Below are 22296 nucleotides of genomic sequence, written 5' to 3' on the forward strand. Positions count from 1 at the left end.
CATATATATATATATATATATATATAGTATACACATATATATATATATATATATATATATATATATATATAGTGTATGCCATAAAATTTACAAGACATGAAATAATTACTAATACAGATTTTTACAAAACCATTCATTTTAACAACTCAAAGCCATTAAACAATGAGGAAATATTGTGTATTTATTTTTAAATGTTTATATACGATTTGATATTTATAAACTTTTTATAACTAGACATTTGCATGACCCATAGAAAATGGTAAAAACCACTTGCAATTTAATAAATTTCAACCAGTTTACCATAATTGTTTTCAACATTTTCAACATTAATCATTGGGTTTGTGATCTGGTTTTCAAGAGACCAAAAACTCAGATTTACAATAGGGGTTTGTACAAATTTGGGTTGATGGATTGTAAATAAATTTGCCAATGATAATAATTATACATTATAATATTAAACATTTGAGCAGTCAAACATCTATATTCAATTAACTATGAAGTGACATGCTTCAGTTCTGCATCTTCATTAACAGTGGAAGGCGTATTCGCTCTCTGACTGATCACCTGAAGAAAAAATTATGTTAACATTCATACAACAATGGAAACTTGCACATGGAATAAATCTGAATAACTTGCTTGAGATGATAACAACATTCAACAGTGGCATATAAAATCTTACTTGTTTGGTAGTAATCATACACCTTGACCACGGCTGGCTTGAGATTCTTCACTGGAAGAACCTGTTTCATTTGTATCTGATAATTCTTCTGAATATTTTTGGGGATCTGCAGGAGGAAATAAACTCATCAGTCATGGAAATTATGGATAAAATATGTATGAATCAACCTTTAAATGACATAAGATCATATGAATGTTGCTATTCTCTCACCTCCTTCAAATACAAAATGACATGATCATCTTTAGCATCGACCCGCTCCACAAGTGATGCGTACGTTCCAGAAGTTCCAAGCTGTGTGGAAAAAGTACTGGTTAATCTCTAAATACTGACCTCTAAATACTTTTCTAAATATCCTTTTAATTACTGTCCCTGGATCAGTAGGATACTCTTCTAATGAAGTAGCAGTAGGACAGATTTCAAGTATCAATTCTGCTTAAAAAGATGCAATCTAATCCTGTTTACATGAAATAAGCCTGCTCCCGGGCAGGTTTAAGCTAACAGACCTGTTGCTATGACAGCAACTCTGGGATGAGCTTCGAAGGACCAAACAATTCAAGATCAGGCGAAATAGTCAACAATCAAATCCAGCTAACTGAGTTAGCGACGTACGAAGAACGGGCCCCTGGATTTTTCAACAGGGCAGTGGGCTAGGGCCAGCCCACACCAAACCTAAACAGGCCCGGTGCGGGCTTGCCCAGGCGAGGCCCACAGCTTTGGGCTTACCGTGGGCTCTCTGTAAGCACGACATAGTGACATGTAAGCATGTCACTATGAGACTGCCCACATTAATCCGATGATAGCCCAGTGTGGGCCAGCCCGTTCGGGCCCAGAGCAACATTTGTACCTTTGGGCCCATGCAAGTTTTATGTAGGCAGCCTTGTAATGCAACTAGGACAGGGGTAGGCAAGTTCGGTCCTAGAGCGAACTTGCCTACCCCTGAACTAGGAGAATACTAACACTGACTGGCCATTCTTTAGTCACTCAACTGAACTGGAATGGCTCAAACCAAAAGAGACCTTTTAAGACAGGGCTGTCCAAACTCGGTCCTGGAGGGCCGGTGTCCTGCAGAGTTTAGCTCCCACCCTAATTAAACACACCTGAACCAGCTAATCATCCTGCAGAGTTTAGCGCTAACCCTAATCAAACACACCTGAGCATGCTAATCAGTGTCTTCAGTATCGAAAATCACAGGTGGGTGAGATTGATCAAAGTTGGAGCTAAAATCTGCAAGAAAGTGAGTTTAATTAATGAACCAGATTTGAAGATCCCTGATATAGGCCGATTTTCTTTTCAGAGGCTGTTAGGAAATGCCTCTTTCAGCAAAGTCCTCCTGATTCTGAAGTTGAGAGTGAGATAAAGGTCGGGTTGTGGAATTCAAGAGACAGCGTGGATGGAGCAAAGGAGCGCTACCACCGTCTGCTGACTAGTCGAGAGACCACAGGGGATGAGTGCGCTTCACCAATGAATACTTTAGCCCATCAAAACATTTTCAGCAGAGGTCAAATTAATCATTTGGTATTTTTATTTTTATGTTAATTTGTAGTATTTTTATATTTGTATAGATAATATGTACACTCTAAAAAATGCTGGGTTAAATATAACCCAGCATTTTTTAGAGCGTAGTCCCTTTCGGAGTGTTAAATTAGCTGTATTAAACTGAATTGAATGTTTTCTATTTTTTATTTAATAAATCCATTGATTTGAAATCCCTTTGACTATACTGTACATTTTTGATTACAGACATTAGTTATGTGGTGACTGCATCCATTTCAGATGTATAATAACTGTTTTTCCCAAAGACTTAAGTTATAGTAACTGGAAAGTATTTATAGTAAAACAGATTTATTGTTGTAGTCTTGTAGATTAATAGTGTGGGCCTAGTAAGGGCTTCCTGGGGGCTAAGAGAGGGCTGCCCATGCAGGGCCAGCGCTAAGGGGCCAACGTTTTGCCAATGAGCAAATTCTCATAAGTTATAGTTGCTGAAAAGTTTTTATAGTGAAACAGATTTATTGTTGTAGTTTAATAGTGTTGGCCCTGTGTGGGCCTAGTGAGGGCTTCCTGGGGGCTAAGTGAGGGCTGCCCGTGCAGGGCCACCGCTAAAGGGCCAAAGTTTTGCCAATGAGCAAAGTCTCACAGGCCCTGCGCTGGCAGCCCGCTGGGGGCCCTTAGGCTTGTTTGCAGGGAAGTTGGGATGAAACACTCAAATGCACCATTGATGTATCAGCTGTGAATCCAGATAGGAGTTTAATATCCACAATGACCATGTTAGTCCTTTCCTGTCGACCATCATATCTGGAAAAAAAAAAGCAAATTGTAAAGGATGGTTCTTAAATGCCTCATAAAGTAAAACAATTACAAATTAATGACAATTATGCACTATGTACATATTAGGGCTGCCCCCTAATAGTTGACTAAACATTGGCCAAGTTGATATTTTATTTGTGAATGATGCTTAAGGTGAATATTACGACACGTTTAGTACAAAGCTTTGTTTGCAAAATAATAGGTTGGCTATTAAATGTTATTTTGCAACCATGGAAACATTCGGATTCATGCCGAATGAGAGAGGTACATGAGCCTATACATTTAAGACATACCTGTATATCAAATTTGTATTTTGTTTTGCAGTCTGGTCACACTACTTTTTTCAGATCTGTTCTTACTTGACAGTGAAGCTCAAGATGAAATTTTGTCCCAATGTTTTGCAATCTCCCTCAATCTTAGCATCAATGCTCAATGTTTTAACTTCAGTAGGAGTGGGGATGTTGTAGAACTGAGCCACCTGAGAGAGTAAACATGAACAAAAACACATTTATAAACCATCTCATAGCAAAATGGCCACAAAATGCCAAGAGAGGAAGAAGAGATTGAGTGTGAGTCAATGAAGCTGAACGCACTACAGACCTGCACAGACACACAGGCTGAGCCCTTCGCTTCAATGCTGTATTTGGCTGGAACGTTCTGCAGCTGTTTCTCCTGGTACAGTAACTTGTTGTCCTGATTGACATCAAAGTGGTGAGTGTCTCCTGCTGACTGTACAGTCACTGTGCTGGAGCCGTCAGAGCTGAACACTTTGGTGGCGTACAAAGACAGAGCCTGAAGAGCCACCACTGTGTCCTGAGAAACAAATGTGTTCAGTAATGTGATTTTGACCCATTATTCAGCAATCATGTGTTTGATTTGAGTAGTTTGGGTCACCTGTGTGGAGGAGAATCCTCCATAGGCATTCTGCTGCTTCACAAGCCAGCTGACAATCCTGTTAGCAAAGCCCAGATCAGCTGAAGTGAGTGAATCTGCAGTGAGAGCAGCTAGCAGCACATATGAGCTGATCTCCACTGCCAGAGAATCAGAGTCATCAGCAGATGCAGACTGAGACCAGTGGAGATGAGACCCTTTAGGACACATGGACAAAAGAGACACCAGTAACTCGATGAGCATGATAAAAAACAACAGTACAGTCATAGAAGACAACAGAAAGTCATTGAAAACAAATCTCTTACCATCTGAAATAGCAGTTTCCTCCAGTTTCTTGAAAAGCTGCTGTCGAGTGTCCGTGTCTTTAGCCAGACTGAAAGTGTAGGCGAGCAGAGCAGTGGTGTAAGTGTTTTTGACATCCTTAATGACGGACCTCAAGCAGGACAAACCTTTAGTGACGATAGGATCCTGAGACAAAGACAGAGAAACAGCCGCTGTGAGTCTAATTTTTCTATGAGTTTATACTGTTTCCTGTAGATGAACTTACTGTGACTGGAGTTTCCAGTTCAAGCAGTGATGCAGTAATGTAGGCAGTCATGGTCACATTATCATTCACCCCACCCTGAAATTTATATTAGAGGAACATTAAGTAAAATATTTTAGTTATAGATAGATTGTTTCTGCATTGTTTCTGTGATAATGTTTAGTGACAAATAACACACCTTCATTCTGTTGTTAAACAATCTTCCTTGTTGGATAAAACAGCCATCTGAATCCCGTCTGCTTATTAACCATTTCTTTGCACTCTGAATAATTTGTGGATCAATAAATATGTATTTCTGTGCTTTGCCAAAAGACCTCAGGACAAAGGCAGTCAACCTGGTGGTGTGGTAATTTAATTATTAGTTCCAGTAATGTAACTCAAATGATAACTCAAAATCGACTCAATTTAAAAAAAATATGGAAGACAGACTATATCCTATTTTATACAGGATGCCTGGGTTTATTAATTTAAATTAACTTATTTTGCTTTGATAAAAATAAGAGTGAACCGTTTTTACCATGTATTCTCTTTTCCATGTCCAAATGTGCTGTATGCACCACTGTTATGCCTGTAGTTCAGTTGTCTCTGATATCCTGTTGAGTTTGACAGTGATTAAATGTTTGAGTTGATCAAGTGTTTTCGAAGACTAAATGTATTGTGAGTTAATTTCTCAGTATTCTCTTGACATGATTGATTTCTCTCACCGCTCTTAAGGAAGCGGGTGGCTCTCTCTCGGATAGCTGAGGTGAGCTGCTCTGTGTTTTCCAGGTACTGCAGAATGTAAATATTTATGTACTAATTTCCATACTAATTTACTTATTTCTGCTTGTGTATGTAAATGTTACCAATGACTGAAACCGTGGATCTGGCTGATCCCTCTATCACATCTTTAGGAAGAGTCAGATCCACTTCCTCTGAGAGACTGTTGCCTATGAACCAGAGAGACAGAAACACATATCAATGATCAGCAGAGAAACACACTATGATGCTAAATATTATCTGCAGACAAACCCTTTGGACACAGTAACCAGCTGTAGGTCTCTGTCTTCTCAGTTCCTTCAGCCTGCAGAATAAAACAGTAACATCAACACATCATACTGACATAAGCAGCATTAGGATCATGGAGAAATTATGTCTGAGAGCCGTTTGATGTGCGCTGACCTGTACAAGCAGACTTCGTGTGACTGTGTCAATGCGTCCTCTCTCTGGCACGCTCACAATCTCATTGTCACACACAGTCTGGGACGCCTCTGCCTCTGCACTGACTGTAATATTCAAGACTCCTACAACACAAGACATGTATGTGAAGATACAACAGACACAAACACTGAGAAACAATGATTCAGACTGGAAAACTCACCGAGAACAGAAGGAGTGAGGATCCATTTAAAGGTTTTTCTTCCATTAGCACACAGACAGGATGAATACTGATCATCAGAGGAGGCTTTGAGAGTGTAGTCTGAGGAAGGAGCTGGAGTCACTTTAACCTGTCAGTCAAACACACATGATTAGTGGCATATTTGATATGATTGGATAAGACTGAGTCTGAAGTCTCACCATGATGCACTTGGACAGATAGTTGAAGACAGTGGCCTTCAGCTCAAAGATCTCCCCACGGATGATGGAGTAAGGCAGAGAGAGCTCCAGGAAGAAGGGCTGGAAAACTGTCAGCTGAGCAGGAGGAGCCAGACCCAGACCTTTGGAGGACAGACAGAAGGCCTCCGTGTCCCAAGAGGTGATGGTGTCAGGAACTGTGACAGGAACCTGAGCTGATCCAGAGTCCCTGTTGTGCAGCACAGTATAGTAAAATGCAGAGTAAACTTCCAGGGGCTGGACATTGAGATGATAAACGTGTACAAGCATCTGGGTGTTCACATAAACAATAAATTGGATTGGTCATATAACATTAGTGTTTTGTACAGGAAGGGCCAAAGTCACCTTCAACTGTTGATGAGATTGATTAACTTGGGTGCATGTAGGGTACTATGGAAAAAATGTATGATACTGTAGTTGCATTAGCAACTTTCTTTGCGGTCGTCTCCTGTAGTGGTGGAATCACAGAAAACGACAAGAAAAGGCTTAACAATCTGATAACTGAGCGCTAGAGATGATATCAGAATATCTTAGCACTGAGGCTGGGTTCTGGCACTCTTATAGGACCAGTTTTACCCAGTTATTTATCCATATTCAGAAAATGTATTTGTTTTTATTTAGAAGTACAGTACTTTTCAGTGAATGTCAGTATTCATGATGTTTATTTTGCATATTCACTCTAAAAAATATTGTTTGGACGCAACAAAAAAAATTTACACAACAGTTTGTATCATTTTTTTTTTAGTTAAGGCAACTTCTTCTGAAATTAAGTTCAACTAATAAACTATATTGTGCTATATATACTTAGAAAATTGTGTTAAAACTAACAATTATTAAGTTGTTCTAAGTTCCCTTACGAAAAAGAAGTTTATTCAAGTGTGCTATTAGTATACTTCTTTTAAACTAAAAATAGGAAAGTATACTTTTAGTCTACTTTTTATGTACTTCTCAGAAATGGGCTTTATGTACTTCTCAGAAATATACTTAAAATGACATTTACGTATACTTGACTTATACTTAGAAAAAGTCTAAATATATTTTAGCTATAATTGTGCTCCTAGAATCTGTGTTTTCATTGTTATACTGTAGGGGGCGCTAGTACTGTACAGAATTTCCAAAAAACACAAGTGAAGAAGAAACCAAAACAACAGATGCTTCCACATGTAATCTAACACGATCATCAGACATAAAACAGCATCAAAACTGTGTAACGTTATGGAATAAAATGTCGACCAATGAAGAGGTAATAATAACTGTCAAGCTTTGGTGTGTTGATCGACTTTATCTACGTTTTGATTATCATTCTGAATCCAATTCATAGTCTTTTTTCAGCTTTTTGTTCAAAATGTTGTTTATTTTTTAATTTTTTATTTATGAAACTTATCCACATTCAACATTAATAAATCTTCTCCTGTTCTGATCTTGAATAGAAAATTAGAAATGCATAAAATATGAGTTTATTTCTACATTACCGCTCATTATTCAGTCACATACAAAGCATGCTGGGAACCTGAAACGTGAACTTGAAAAAATTAAGTTATGGAGCTAATTACATACAGTTAGTACAACTTAAATAATGTTTTAAACAAACTAACACAGATATTTAAGTTGAAGTTACACACAGTATTACGTTGATGTAATTATCAACATTAAGATATCAGGACAACTCATTAAAAAATGTTTAAAACTTAAAATGTTTAATTAAATCAATAAATTGGAATTTTTAACTTGCACTAATGCATTAAATTAAGTAGTGGCAACAGATCCACTTAATTATTTTTTAGAGTGTTCAGTCGTCATTATTGAACTGTTCTTTAGTGTTTTTTTAATATATATATTTTAGTATGCTTAAGTTTTTTTTTTTTCTTTCTTCTTCTTCATTCTATTTTGTGTTTTTTTTATCGTCCATGCTGCTGTAATGTCTAAATTTCCCCTTGGGTATAAAATAAAGTCTTATCTTATCCTATCTTACCTCGTAATGTGCCACTTACAAAGTCTGTTAAGTATCCTTGAATATATGGTCTTTATGGCATTTACATACCCCACTTCAGTGAGCTGCCAAATCCATGTTTCTGGGAAAAAGGTACGAACTGTCTCCACAGGTGGTTGAGCAGATCCTCGATTTTCAGAAAACTTCCTCCCTGAAAATTCAAATAAATGACTAATGCACGTGTGCAAAAAACCAGTGCTCTCTCAGCAGGTATGAACTGATTCTTAGTAAATTCCCCCATCAGTCCCTATTTATGCATTTACTCATCTACAACACTTTTTGTTTGTTTATGCATCTGAATCCGTGATATTCAAGTGACATGATTTCAGGATCCCTTAAATATTTTCTGCAATTTAGGCCTATATGTAACAACAAAACATTCATCATATTACAAATTTCAAGTAGACGTACCTAAGTGAAAACCTCTGTGATAAGTTACACCATAGTATGTCAGACAAAGGGGTTGTCTCACATGCAAATTTGTTGCCATCTTCAATCCCACATTCTGTCAAACAGCAATTATGTGAAATTGAATGGAAATTGAAAAACTAAGTAAATTAAAATCTATATTTCTTGGGTATGGTGTAATACTAAAATACTATTTTTATCTTTATTTTCATTATATCCTACTTTCTCCTCTTTATAAGTAACGTCAACAATTTTCTGAGCAGTTTGTTACCTTCAAGCTGTCATAAACACGGTCTAGTGACACAGCACGACGAGGTCTAACTTCCAGGCACTCTGGTGTATCCATGGCATTATAAGGATAACCTGAAACTGACCGTACTGGCAGCAGGTTAAAGATCTGTGATGAGATTAAAAAACATTTACCAATGATTAAATACAATATTCTAAGAACTTGTCATTGGAAATATCAATGTTTAGTAATGTATGCTTTTTAAAGTTCGATTTTTCATTTTAACCATGTAAGGTATACAATTAAACCTTGTCAGTATCCAGACGTTCTCCTGGCTTCAGGATCAGGACGCTCTGATCTACAGCACTGAGGCCGCACAGTGAACCAGGCTGAGCTGAGAGCTGGAGAGTGTTTTTCTCACCAGGAACTGCTTTAGCAGGAGAAAACTGCAGAGAAACCTGTAGGATGTGCCATTTTAGTGTTGCTATGATGAAAATGGAGCCATTTAGTGGTGTTAAAATTAGGTTTAAAGACAGTAATATCTAAATGATCTCAGAACTTTTTGTATACCTCGTTTTTTAAACACTTCTCAGTCATGAAATCTCTGCTACCAGCAACAACATTTTCACTGGGCAGAACACAGTAGGTCAGAATCTGCACTGCAGGAGCCAGATCTCCACCAACAGACAGTTTGAACGACACTGTGCCACTTGCTGCTCCATTAGAAGACTTCACTTCAACCTTCTCATATCCATGATGAACGATCACTCCTCTGGACACGACCTGAAACAGACAGATGACACTCCGATGACAAACTGAAAATCTCAGAGGAAAGCATCACTGTAAAACTGTACATATAGCCAATGAACATGCAGCAATTGTACTCACTATATAGACAATGTCAGTTTTGAAGTCTTGAACAGTCTCTCCAACAAAATAATACTTGATGGTCACTGTAAACTCAGCATCACACTTTAATGGTTGCTCAATATTCTCTATAATCAGTTCACTTAATGTTGGGGTGTATGGAGTGGCAGGCTGGAAAAGCTTAACTGGTTTTCTATCCATAGAGACGGGTAGGAGAAGCCGAATGGTTTTTTCTTCTGTAGAGAAGTAAGGCTTTTTAAAGCTTTGATAATGAAACTCTGGATATGCACTTGCCTGAATAACAAAGAATGTCCAGTTATTTTCAATTACCAAAGACAGCAATTGATCAAACACTGGGTGCACGAACATTATCATACCATTAGATTAATATCACTTTCAGAAAGACTAGATGTATTAAGAGAGAAGCTGGCCAGTCCATCACTGTCTGTAGTGAGATTTAAGATCAGTTTTGAGGACCACCTTTTACCCTCCAAAAGATAAACGTCTTTGTTTTGAAGAGGTGCTCCATTTAAATGAGCAATTTTGATCTGTTCAACAGGAAGAAAGAAAAAATCAGACTATATTTCAATACAGCTCACTATTAATGTAAAAAAAATAAGACATACTTTTCCCTGTATAATTGACCCATGCTCATATATTTTGGGTAGCTCAGTAAACATAGCTTTACCAATTTCATATGTCAGACTTATAGTTTCAGATTTCTCCATGGTGTTTTCTGAGAAAACAAACAAACAATTTAATGTAATTAATATTACTGTTAATATTAATATTAACATACATTTATTTTTTCGATATACAAGTTCTGCTTGGATGAGAGTTCTGCTTGGATCTGTCACCTGTTCCTTCTTCTGTTACATTCACTTTTACAGTAAGATGTTCTTTTAGAAATCTGTCATTTGTAGAGTTAAAAAAGGCTAATGTGTCCAAAGTAAAGGAGGCACAGCCCATCGCACTCATCTGCAGATAGAGCACAAACACATCCATTAAAAACATCCAATACAAAGACTATGATGAAAATGTTTTCATAAATGTAACACAATATAAAATAATACAGTCACACACCTCAGTAGTTTCAACCAAACATGGTGAAATCAAGTCTGTTTGAGAAATGTATCGCAAATGTTCCCGACAAACTTCCACTCTTGCTTTACCAGCCACTGGTTTACCAAATGTGTATCTATAAAGTACATGCTTTGAGTAATTAAGGATATCATAATGAAAAAAAGTTTTTTAATTGTATTTTAAAATTTTAATGCAATAAAACAGAAGAAACCTTCACTTACTTTCCACAAACCTCCATATTCATATCACTATCACCAAAAGTTATTTCTTTTGGAGCTTTCATGGTAATTTCAAACTTGGGTAAAACTGGAAATCAATTACAGGGAATCAATTAAAAAGGTCATGAATAAGATTTAATGATGCAAAAACGTTCTGTGATATTGTCACTTACCATACTTCTTCACCTCAAAATAATGTGTGATCGCCCGTTCACCAATATAAGCCATCAGTTTATAAATGCCTTGACGGGCCTCTGGGTTCAACTCATGAGAAAGCTGCAATATCCACCTTGTTGAGGAAATATTTTTCCACTGACCAATCCTGTTATTCTGATTGTCCTGTTTGATCCCAAAGAACACACAGTGCCGATATAGCTTAGCTTTAGTCATCTACATAGATCCGGACCATTATTAATAATCTGTAATCACTGAATATTTAATAACTGCAAGTACAACAAACGTGAATTGCAAATTCGATCAAATTTTTGTTGTACATGACATGAATGGCTGTAAAAGATGGGTACCATGTGCTTACCTCCAGCACGACTGTACTGTACTAAAAACATACAAACAAACAAAAAATTAATTCAAAATGTTTTTTTTAAATCCATTGCAAATAATATATTTATTGCAGGGTGAATTATGGGTACAGTGCACAGAAAATAATTATTTTTAAAAAATATTGCTTTTGCTTGATACAAACCTTCTGATCAAAGGGTACAAAATTTCTATCCATGGTGACAACTCTGAAATTCACTGTGAAATGAGTGATATGTTATAACATAAGATTACAAACTTCTCACTAGTCATTTCTGAGATGCAGTGCAGCATTAGAGGCTCTGAGAAATGTGGGAAGAAAATGTAATTTGAATCTAATTTAAAAATTAATGAATTCAAATTTAATTTGATTAAAGAAACCCTGACTAAATTAAATCTACTTACTCCATAAATACCAGATAAATTAGATAGAAAACAATGTCACTTCCAAAATAACGCGCATGTAGTACAAGTAAATATGTGAGCAGACCACACATTTTAAAGTAATTCTTCAGAAATGGCATTATAAATTTAATGTGTATAATTATATATTTATAGTGTTATTGTTACATATGTAATGTACATAGATGAATGTGTGAGTAACAGTTTAGATATAGAATAGTTGTTCATTTTCGGGGTAAATTAAAAAAAAAACAGTTTGTGATATATTTGACAATTAAAACAATATTTTTTAAGATAGTTTTGGTTTATAAGCTTTATATACTTAGCACTATTGGATGCAAACAAAAGCAAGCAGCATGAAACAGCCCAGTGGTTTGGGGTGTGGCTACTGTGGGCTATATCTATTGTGCTAATGCCCACATGCTCTTTCACTAATGACATCCCATTAAAACACCATCAACAGTGTGAAACAAACTAAACAACCTCACTATTCACTGAACTTCAAATCTCAAACATTAACAACTCACCTGTCTGTCCTGGAATATAGATGGGTTTATCAGTCTGGATGAAAGTCAAATGGTTGTAACGTCTGAGCATGACTTTTCTCTCTTCAGTCATCTTGAAGTTCTTCCCCTGAAGTTCCACCTTCATTGTCTGCACTGATTCTGCTTCTACCAGAGGTGTCTGTTGGGTGATATGTTATTTTAAATCTTGACTAAAGTGTTCAATGATGTGTGAATGCACATTTCCTGCTGGCAAACCTGAATGTTAAAGCAGCGGTGAAACTCTTCCTCAGCTTTCTCCTGCAGCAGTAAAGTGCTCTGATCACCATGAACCAGATAAATGTTCATGACAAGGCTTTCATTGGGCTTGAGAAGACTTGCACACAGTTTAGCTTCAGATCCCGACTCGATCATTGCAGGAAACGTCACCATGAAAGACCTGTTGAGAGATATCATAGCATAAAGAGATTTGCTTGTCCACAGTTCTACCACTTTTGTATTCCAATACATATTCTAGAACATTCTGCACTTCAGTTTAAGCAGTTCCCATCTGTGCTAATATAGTATTTTTATTTTTAAATTAAATTGCATAGTATAGTTGAGAAAAATTTCAGCCTTTTAAGGATCCTATTCAAGTGCAAAATTCACAAAAAAAATTGTAGATATTACAAAGATATTACTAAACAGTTACCATTCAAAGTTACTTACGGCCCTGAGGCTTGTCCATGGACAGAAAGGAAGAGCAAAGAAACTAAAAGGAGCCCTTTCCAAATACACAGCGCATTGAAAGCCATGATGAAGGCTGATCGTGCAGAGCACACTATGAACAAAACTTTGACCGTGTCTTTATTTTAAAGGCCACTCATTCCAAACAAGCTATTGAGAAATTATTTGCATTCATCATCAAATTAATTATTAATTTCTGGAGTTCCCTCCATTTGTCAGTCCTGGTAATCTTATATCAGATCATTACTAAACATGTCTTCCCAGTTAGTGCTTTGGGCCACTGTGCAAAGGTCTAAAGACATTGCTTAACTACTCCTTCTAACATCATGCACAGTCTGAATTATTTCAATTCTGGAAGATAAAAAACAAGTTTTAGTACCAGATATCATCCAAGGATGATACATACAGTATATATTTGTTCATACTGTGAAATATAAACAATATAATATAAACAGAAACATTTGATAAAACATAAGACTGCATTCATATTTAGTTTTTAATATTGTTTCATCATCATGCATGTTGCAATCAGTAAAAAACCATGGTCACTGACCTGCTGGCCCTGTTTACACAGTATACTCACATATGTGTAAAAGAGGGTCTACTGGTCAGTTTGTATTAGAAATCAATCTGAGCAGCTTTTTTCAACCATTTTTAAAATAAAACATCATCAATATCGCGTAACAAGTACAAGTGTGCAATTTAAGTACTTTTCCAGTAAAAAAAATGTACACCTCAAGAACTTGCCCTCTCATGGAGGCTGCCATGTTAAGATCACATTCCTGCATTTTAACAGTTAGTAAACAAACCTGGAACTATAGCAACCCTCCTAAAATCGGAATTTTGTTCACCAAATAGCTATTGCCATTGCAATATCATGGCAAAGTGAGTCATTGTTAGGGTTGGGACATTTGTGTAATAAAAAAAGTATTAGTAGTAATCTCTTATTGGCCTGTTTAGCCAATAAAATAAACAAAAGAAACAAAACCCCTGTAAATTAATACAAAAACACACATTATACAGATACGATTTGTCATTGCATTTGGTAGATTAGACTTTCAAGAAAACATTTGCAAATGGTTTGTAAAAGGTGTTTTTATGCATGTTTTGACCAACAGGCGTGACCAGCTTGTTGTGAATCAAGTGTGTCGAAGCTACATCTGAACCCAAATTTACATTTTTTATTATTTATCTACTCACCTTCGGGCCATCCAAGATGTACATGAGTTTGTTACTTCATTGGAGCTGATTTGGAGAAATTTAGCATTACATCACTTGCTCACCAATGGATCTTCTGCAGTGAATGGGTGCCGTCAGAATGAGAGTTCAAACAATAATTCACAAGTAACTCCAGCCCTTTTGGTTAGGTTGAAGTAAGCCTCATCCATGTATATGAGGTTGTGAGGTGGTTCACTTGAATCCAACCACTGTGGCTCTCTCTGAAAATAATATTTTTTATGATTTAAGAAAAAATAAAGGGTGATATATTGTAGGCTGTTAGATGCTAGTATATAGTAATAATTTAAAAAATAGAAAGATTGTTTTTTCTGAGTAATAGTTTCCTTGTTGTATTATGTAATTTTCTTCATCTGGAAATGCATTAAACCCCTCAGCACACACACAAATGAATGCTATAAAAGCCCAGCAAAAGCACATTCCCATTGATTTCTCTCATTTGAACCCGGCCCACAACATTAGATGTTTCTCTCAATTTCAAATAGTTAATAGAAGGATTATTCACACAAAATGCAAATACATTCAAGTAACAATGATCAAAGGTAAGAGCTTTTGAATTGTTTTCTGTTATGAATCTTTTACAGTCTTCAAACTGTTGATCCTGTCAACCTGTCAACTATCTGTATAATAGCTCAAATTTGTATATATATATGACTTTAATGCTATCCTGTTTATTTTTATTAGTTTGTTTTATTTGAGTACCATTTGTGACTTTAAAGACTAAATAATGGATATTATAATTGATATTTTAATTCTTATTCTTGACTCTTGGTGTGAGAGAAAATCCTATAAATATAAACATCTGTTGAAAAAAAAAACAGTTCCATATTTATGAAATGAAATTCTATTTTTGTTTTAGCTGGTTTGTTTTTATTGCTTCACACAGAGAGCCACTGGAATCTAGAAATGATTGTTGTCATCCTCTTGTTCTCGGGTAAGTATCAAACACAAATCTCATATAGGCCTTTAAGTTTAAAGTGATTTGATTAAAGTTACACTTTTTTAATCTTCAAGATGAAAGTTTTGAAATCACCCATGGTCTCTATACATATAATGTCTATCATTTAAAAACATTTTTTCTGAATCATTTTACACACTTTCAAGGAACTATAACACTATTTTACTATCAGGAGAGCACTGGTATTTATGTTAATGCACATTCAAATCAAAATACAATACATAAGAATGATTATTTTCTTCCACAGCTGTCTATTCCCAAAAGAAACCAGATTTTGGAGCACTCACAGCCTGTGTCACTAAAAACCAAAGCCTAACAGTTGATTGTTACTACCCACCTTGTGACAACACACCCTTTTACTGCAGCCTTTATGATGGTGAGACACTAATTGCTAGCTCAGGCAATGGTAAACAGCGATGTTTCATTCTATGCTACAGCTGAAGTATGTCGACTTATTATCAAAGATCATGCCAAGATTTACCATAACCAGACCAAGACTTACGTATGCGCTCTGTCACGGAGAACAAGTGAAGAAGAGAAGACACTCATTGTGAAATACACTGGGAAAAGTTAGTGTCAGTTTCTTAAAACTTAATCTCGACCAATAAATAATGGTTAATATAGTTGGAATGTTTTTGTAAAACATGTAAAAACATGGGCATTTTGTGGCAAATGGCGTAGCTATATTCTGTCAAAATACTGTTTATCTAGTTTGTTGAGTTCAGAATTTTGCATTCTTTCTTTCTTTCTTTCTTTCTTTCTTTCTGTCTTTTTACATCAGTTCATTATCCTCCACCCTTTAACAGATTAAGCATCTTTTTTTCAGAGCGACCAAAGGACTGCCCTGGAAGTGGACCATTACTACATGTCTCCAAATTGCTGTGGTTAATAGCATTTATTTTCTTCCAAGAAACTTGTAAAGTTTGTAAAATCAAACATCCTTCTCTACTCAAAACCTACTCATAGGTATAGGAAACATTGTGGAATGGAAAATAAATGACATAAACTCACATAACAGATTAAATAGTGTGAAGCAAATTAGACAAACTTATTAGGAACACAACCATTAAGGGTTCAGTCTGTTTAGTAGCTATCCAACTTATTCTTCAATGCAGAAGTAAGCCTATGGGGGAGACTTCCGGTTCATTAGCCGCTATAGGGAAATAATGAGAAGAATAACAACATGCAGTAAGTGGTAAAACTGTTGGTACAAACCATTTTGTTCATAATTAAGATAATACAGCGATCAGACACACCAATTTGCAATATAAAGCAGCAAAACAAGCTGTTTTGTACAGCTAAAAATAGCTGGATGCAGCTGAGACCGGAAGCCAGACCCATTAAATTTACAAATGGCTGCGCCCGCTCTTACAGGAAAAGTAAGGTGATAACAATTTACAACAAGCCTTTATTGGTGTTTCTTCAACTACAGGCATTTGGTCCTGTGTCTAAAAGCACACTTTTAACACTCTTATAGTTTCATATACTAACAATGTTCAACAGTGTATGCATGCATCATGAGACAGTTGTGTGTGTGTGTGTGTTGTTGTTGTTGTTTTTTTCCTGAAAGCCATAAACATATAGGCCTAATGTATGTCACACTGTTACCACATCTCAAATTATGTATCATGTTTAGCATTTTGTCATGAAAATGACATTTTTGGATTTGGAACTATATTGTTAGCAGTTTTCAATGAAGGTAGAATGACGTCAAAAAGATTTGCATACGCAGGGTAATATTTGTGGAAGTGTACATAAGACTGTAAGCATAAATTAAATTTGCATGCGCAAGAGAAGATTTGTAAAGGTGTAAATCGTGTTTCAAGCGCAAGAAAAAAATATTTGCAGCATTTTACTGTTACTCGTAAGTGTAATTCATGTATTGTGAAACTGCAGCTTCATGCTAACGCAAAATAAATATGATCTGCATGCTTCTGACTTCCATTTTTCCGCGCTTACACTTTTGGCACGTTTTTTTCGCCAAAAGACGGTCAAAAGCACTGCAAGCCTGTGAACAGTGATTTGCAGAACCCGGCCCACAACATTAGATGTTTCTCTCAATTTCAAATAGTTAATAGAAGGATTATTCACACAAAATGCAAATACATTCAAGTAACAATGATCAAAGGTAAGAGCTTTTGAATTGTTTTCTGTTATGAATCTTTTACAGTCTTCAAACTGTTGATCCTGTCAACCTGTCAACTATCTGTATAATAGCTCAAATTTGTATATATATATGACTTTAATGCTATCCTGTTTATTTTTATTAGTTTGTTTTATTTGAGTACCATTTGTGACTTTAAAGACTAAATAATGGATATTATAATTGATATTTTAATTCTTATTCTTGACTCTTGGTGTGAGAGAAAATCCTATAAATATAAACATCTGTTGAAAAAAAAAACAGTTCCATATTTATGAAATGAAATTCTATTTTTGTTTTAGCTGGTTTGTTTTTATTGCTTCACACAGAGAGCCACTGGAATCTAGAAATGATTGTTGTCATCCTCTTGTTCTCGGGTAAGTATCAAACACAAATCTCATATAGGCCTTTAAGTTTAAAGTGATTTGATTAAAGTTACACTTTTTTAATCTTCAAGATGAAAGTTTTGAAATCACCCATGGTCTCTATACATATAATGTCTATCATTTAAAAACATTTTTTCTGAATCATTTTACACACTTTCAAGGAACTATAACACTATTTTACTATCAGGAGAGCACTGGTATTTATGTTAATGCACATTCAAATCAAAATACAATACATAAGAATTATTATTTTCTTCCACAGCTGTCTATTCCCAAAAGAAACCAGATTTTGGAGCACTCACAGCCTGTGTCACTAAAAACCAAAGCCTAACAGTTGATTGTTACTACCCACCTTGTGACAACACACCCTTTTACTGCAGCCTTTATGATGGTGAGACACTAATTGCTAGCTCAGGCAATGGTAAACAGCGATGTTTCATTCTATGCTACAGCTGAAGTATGTCGACTTATTATCAAAGATCATGCCAAGATTTACCATAACCAGACCAAGACTTACGTATGCGCTCTGTCACGGAGAACAAGTGAAGAAGAGAAGACACTCATTGTGAAATACACTGGGAAAAGTTAGTGTCAGTTTCTTAAAACTTAATCTCGACCAATAAATAATGGTTAATATAGTTGGAATGTTTTTGTAAAACATGTAAAAACATGGGCATTTTGTGGCAAATGGCGTAGCTATATTCTGTCAAAATACTGTTTATCTAGTTTGTTGAGTTCAGAATTTTGCATTCTTTCTTTCTTTCTTTCTTTCTTTCTTTCTGTCTTTTTACATCAGTTCATTATCTTCCACCCTTTAACAGATTAAGCATCTTTTTTTCAGAGCGACCAAAGGACTGCCCTGGAAGTGGACCATTACTACATGTCTCCAAATTGCTGTGGTTAATAGCATTTATTTTCTTCCAAGAAACTTGTAAAGTTTGTAAAATCAAACATCCTTCTCTACTCAAAACCTACTCATAGGTATAGGAAACATTGTGGAATGGAAAATAAATGACATAAACTCACATAACAGATTAAATAGTGTGAAGCAAATTAGACAAACTTATTAGGAACACAACCATTAAGGGTTCAGTCTGTTTAGTAGCTATCCAACTTATTCTTCAATGCAGAAGTAAGCCTATGGGGGAGACTTCCGGTTCATTAGCCGCTATAGGGAAATAATGAGAAGAATAACAACATGCAGTAAGTGGTAAAACTGTTGGTACAAACCATTTTGTTCATAATTAAGATAATACAGCGATCAGACACACCAATTTGCAATATAAAGCAGCAAAACAAGCTGTTTTGTACAGCTAAAAATAGCTGGATGCAGCTGAGACCGGAAGCCAGACCCATTAAATTTACAAATGGCTGCGCCCGCTCTTACAGGAAAAGTAAGGTGATAACAATTTACAACAAGCCTTTATTGGTGTTTCTTCAACTACAGGCATTTGGTCCTGTGTCTAAAAGCACACTTTTAACACTCTTATAGTTTCATATACTAACAATGTTCAACAGTGTATGCATGCATCATGAGACAGTTGTGTGTGTGTGTGTGTTGTTGTTGTTGTTTTTTTCCTGAAAGCCATAAACATATAGGCCTAATGTATGTCACACTGTTACCACATCTCAAATTATGTATCATGTTTAGCATTTTGTCATGAAAATGACATTTTTGGATTTGGAACTATATTGTTAGCAGTTTTCAATGAAGGTAGAATGACGTCAAAAAGATTTGCATACGCAGGGTAATATTTGTGGAAGTGTACATAAGACTGTAAGCATAAATTAAATTTGCATGCGCAAGAGAAGATTTGTAAAGGTGTAAATCGTGTTTCAAGCGCAAGAAAAAAATATTTGCAGCATTTTACTGTTACTCGTAAGTGTAATTCATGTATTGTGAAACTGCAGCTTCATGCTAACGCAAAATAAATATGATCTGCATGCTTCTGACTTCCATTTTTCCGCGCTTACACTTTTGGCACGTTTTTTTCGCCAAAAGACGGTCAAAAGCACTGCAAGCCTGTGAACAGTGATTTGCAAGCGAAAACAACAGTTTAAAGAACTGCAAAACAGATTGACTGCATAGAACCAATCTGTATGTGTAAAAAAAACTAACGTATGCAAATCTTTTTGACGTCATTTTACCTTCATAGTTTTCCCCAAAATAAACACTATGTAAAGTAAAGAAACGTTTGTGTTGTTGCTCTGGAGTCTCCTGCCAGCACTACCTTTTTCTAAAACTGCAACCTATGGACTCTCCAGAAGTACAAGGGGTCAGGTTCTCTGAGACTTAGGTTAGGAAAAGAATCCTAAAAAATTACCCTCACTTAGTAAGAATCACATGCTGAAGTGTAGTAAAATACATTAAAATATATAAAGCCTATACATTTTATAGGCTTTATAGACAGATAAGATGAGAGTGATTCTTGAATGACCAGCAACACATCGTCTTGTACCACTGTTTGAAGAATCTATAAGAATCTGGCAGTAAGTTTTGGGAGTTCATTTTTAGTCCATCTTAGCAAGAATCGACTAAAAATTAACTCAAAAACTTACTGCCAGATTGAAGATAAATTCTTCAAACAGTGGTACAAGAGGATGTGGTGCTAGTCCTTCAAGAGTCACTCTCAACTATATCATATAAAAAGCAGTCTTCATGAATTTCACAACACTTCAACATGTTATTCTTAACTAAGTGAGGATAATTTTTTAGAATTTTTGACCCAAGCAATGTCTCTGAGAACCTGACACCTTGTAGTTTTGGAGACTCCAGGTAGGTTGCAGTTCTGGAAAATGGTGGTGTTGGAGACTAAATGGTTCCTGATGGTTTCACACCTAATTCTTTACATTTATTCTTAATTCTTTTGCAGTTAACATGTGCCTTTTCTTCTCTACCAGATTTGTTCTGACCCTGCTGACTCAAAGAGCATTTCCCTTTCCAATGGTCATGCCTTAAATTAGCAAATTCTAGTATTGCATTAGTATTGCATCCTTCTCATGGGCATTTAATAATTTTTGACTTTTCAATCTGAGGTCAATTTCTTTTTTGGCTAATTTTTATCTGTAAAAGAAAAACTGCTTAATAATTATGCACACCTGAATATAAGGAGTTTCACTTCCAGGCTTCATGGACAGTTATATATCACTTATAAATAATTAAATACAAAATTAATAGTAGTTATTAAGACTGATGTGGTTTGGAATTTGTAAAATGTGCTTGCATAATTATGAACACACTGTAAACTATAAATAATCGTTATTTGATAAACAGTAAAAAGAACATCATAAAATGTTTTCATGTGATTTCCATATAACAACACGAAATGAGTGTTGTCTGCGCTGGCATAGCTCAGCGGTTACTTTACTTGGATTTTTCTGAAGACGAGGAGAGATCGAAACCCCAGCGCCGTCTAGCGTTTTCTTCAGACATAGGCTACATTTGACAACGAAGACGACACTCAGATTTGGACTCAAACAAACGTACTCCCTACATAACATTACGTTAGTCAGCTCTTCCGCCATTGGATCGAACCCAAGACGCTACCACTGCTATCTGGAACGAAACGGCTTTATAAAAAGTCATGCTTGTTTTATAAGACGACACATTATATGCTTAAAGTTGCTTAATTCAAACCTTCACAAGTTTAAACATTCCACTTTATAAAACTTAACAAAAGGCGGCTAATGAATTAAAGTTACAGAAAATGATGCATAAAGTTCACGTTCCAACTTCCGTAAAACCCTGATGATACTACAACGGCCAAGGCAAGTGCCAATTAGTGATGGGAAGTCCGGCTCTTTTCAAATATTCGGCTCTTTTGGCTCGGCTCCCTTAGAAGAGCCGGCTCTTACGGCTCCCAAATGGCTCTTCATTTAGTCTCACTCGGAGCCTTCTATTTTAGCCAAATTTAGCAATTGTGAATGGTTTGTGTGTCGGTAAGCAATTTTTTATTCAGTGTTTTTATAATAGCCTAATTTTTTCGTTACAAAAAAAAAGTTACTATTATTTAACATTTTAATAAAACTTTAATTGAACAATTGAACACAGAACCACAGCAAACAAATCAAATAAATAAAGGTAAAAGTCTTAACATTAAAGGGGTCATATGATGCGATTTAAATTTTTCCTTTCTCTTTGGAGTGTTACAAGCTCTTGGTGCATAAAGAAGATCTGTAAAGTTGCAAAGACTAAAGTCTCAAATCCAAAGAGATATTCTTTATTAAATTAAGAGTCAACCACGCCTACCTAAAACGGCTCGTTCTAACACGCCCCCACATGTCTACGTCACAATGTGGGAAGATTTGCATAACGCCGCCCAAATGTTCATGCAAAGAAAGGCGGCGTAACTTTTATTCTGCGGAGTCCAGCCCGGGGTCGTCACATGTGGTTGCCGCAAACACGCCGACCTCTCCGTCGTCGATTTCCGCCGGCCGTGCCGTTCTCAAGCCGGCCCGCCTCCGCTCACTCAAGGCCGCGGTGTGTGACGCTGTTTCGTTGTGAAAGCGAAACTACTTTGTTTGGTCTTCCAAAAGAGGACGATATCCGCTTCGTCATGCCTGGAGCTGATCCGTGCTGGTCGCTGAGGAAATACAACA

General features: G+C 36.1%; 2 protein-coding genes across 2 annotated transcripts; one reads left to right on the top strand and one right to left on the bottom strand.

Annotated features, from left to right (window-relative positions):
• Nucleotides 1-325: 325 nt before the first annotated feature.
• Nucleotides 326-13088, bottom strand: LOC107677520 (alpha-2-macroglobulin-like). Its single transcript, XM_016472452.1, is given in 33 exon segments — nucleotides 326-564; nucleotides 680-785; nucleotides 890-970; nucleotides 2890-2971; nucleotides 3343-3461; nucleotides 3584-3796; nucleotides 3878-4071; nucleotides 4180-4342; nucleotides 4422-4496; nucleotides 4597-4753; nucleotides 4936-5011; nucleotides 5123-5347; nucleotides 5430-5481; nucleotides 5580-5701; nucleotides 5779-5905; nucleotides 5976-6201; nucleotides 8053-8152; nucleotides 8413-8506; nucleotides 8681-8806; nucleotides 8947-9096; nucleotides 9209-9421; nucleotides 9527-9799; nucleotides 9883-10053; nucleotides 10132-10241; nucleotides 10363-10483; nucleotides 10589-10703; nucleotides 10810-10894; nucleotides 10980-11145; nucleotides 11342-11362; nucleotides 11510-11562; nucleotides 12273-12429; nucleotides 12507-12687; nucleotides 12957-13088. Coding segments are annotated over 33 exon segments (4278 nt in total). The 5' UTR covers nucleotides 13043-13088; the 3' UTR covers nucleotides 326-526.
• A 1654-nt stretch (nucleotides 13089-14742) lies between these two features.
• LOC107677516 (uncharacterized) lies at nucleotides 14743-20609 on the top strand. Its single transcript, XM_016472445.1, has 10 exons — nucleotides 14743-14752; nucleotides 15070-15144; nucleotides 15416-15544; nucleotides 15633-15737; nucleotides 15995-16018; nucleotides 17614-17688; nucleotides 17960-18088; nucleotides 18177-18281; nucleotides 18539-18562; nucleotides 20599-20609. Exons 1-10 carry the CDS (start codon nucleotides 14743-14745, stop codon nucleotides 20607-20609), a joined length of 687 nt encoding a protein of 228 aa, XP_016327931.1.
• Nucleotides 20610-22296: the final 1687 nt, after the last annotated feature.

This window comes from Sinocyclocheilus anshuiensis, unplaced genomic scaffold (assembly GCF_001515605.1).
Source record: "Sinocyclocheilus anshuiensis isolate Anshui unplaced genomic scaffold, SAMN03320099.WGS_v1.1 scaffold981, whole genome shotgun sequence".
NCBI classification, from domain to species: Eukaryota; Metazoa; Chordata; class Actinopteri; order Cypriniformes; family Cyprinidae; genus Sinocyclocheilus; species Sinocyclocheilus anshuiensis.

Bases quoted from the DNA above. Each gene is read 5' to 3' on its own strand.
- LOC107677516 (XM_016472445.1), top strand. The intron at 15,545-15,632 runs GTGAGACACTAA...TTATTATCAAAG, and splicing joins TTACTGCAGCCTTTATGATG to ATCATGCCAAGATTTACCAT. The intron at 17,689-17,959 runs GTAAGTATCAAA...TTTCTTCCACAG, and splicing joins TGTCATCCTCTTGTTCTCGG to CTGTCTATTCCCAAAAGAAA.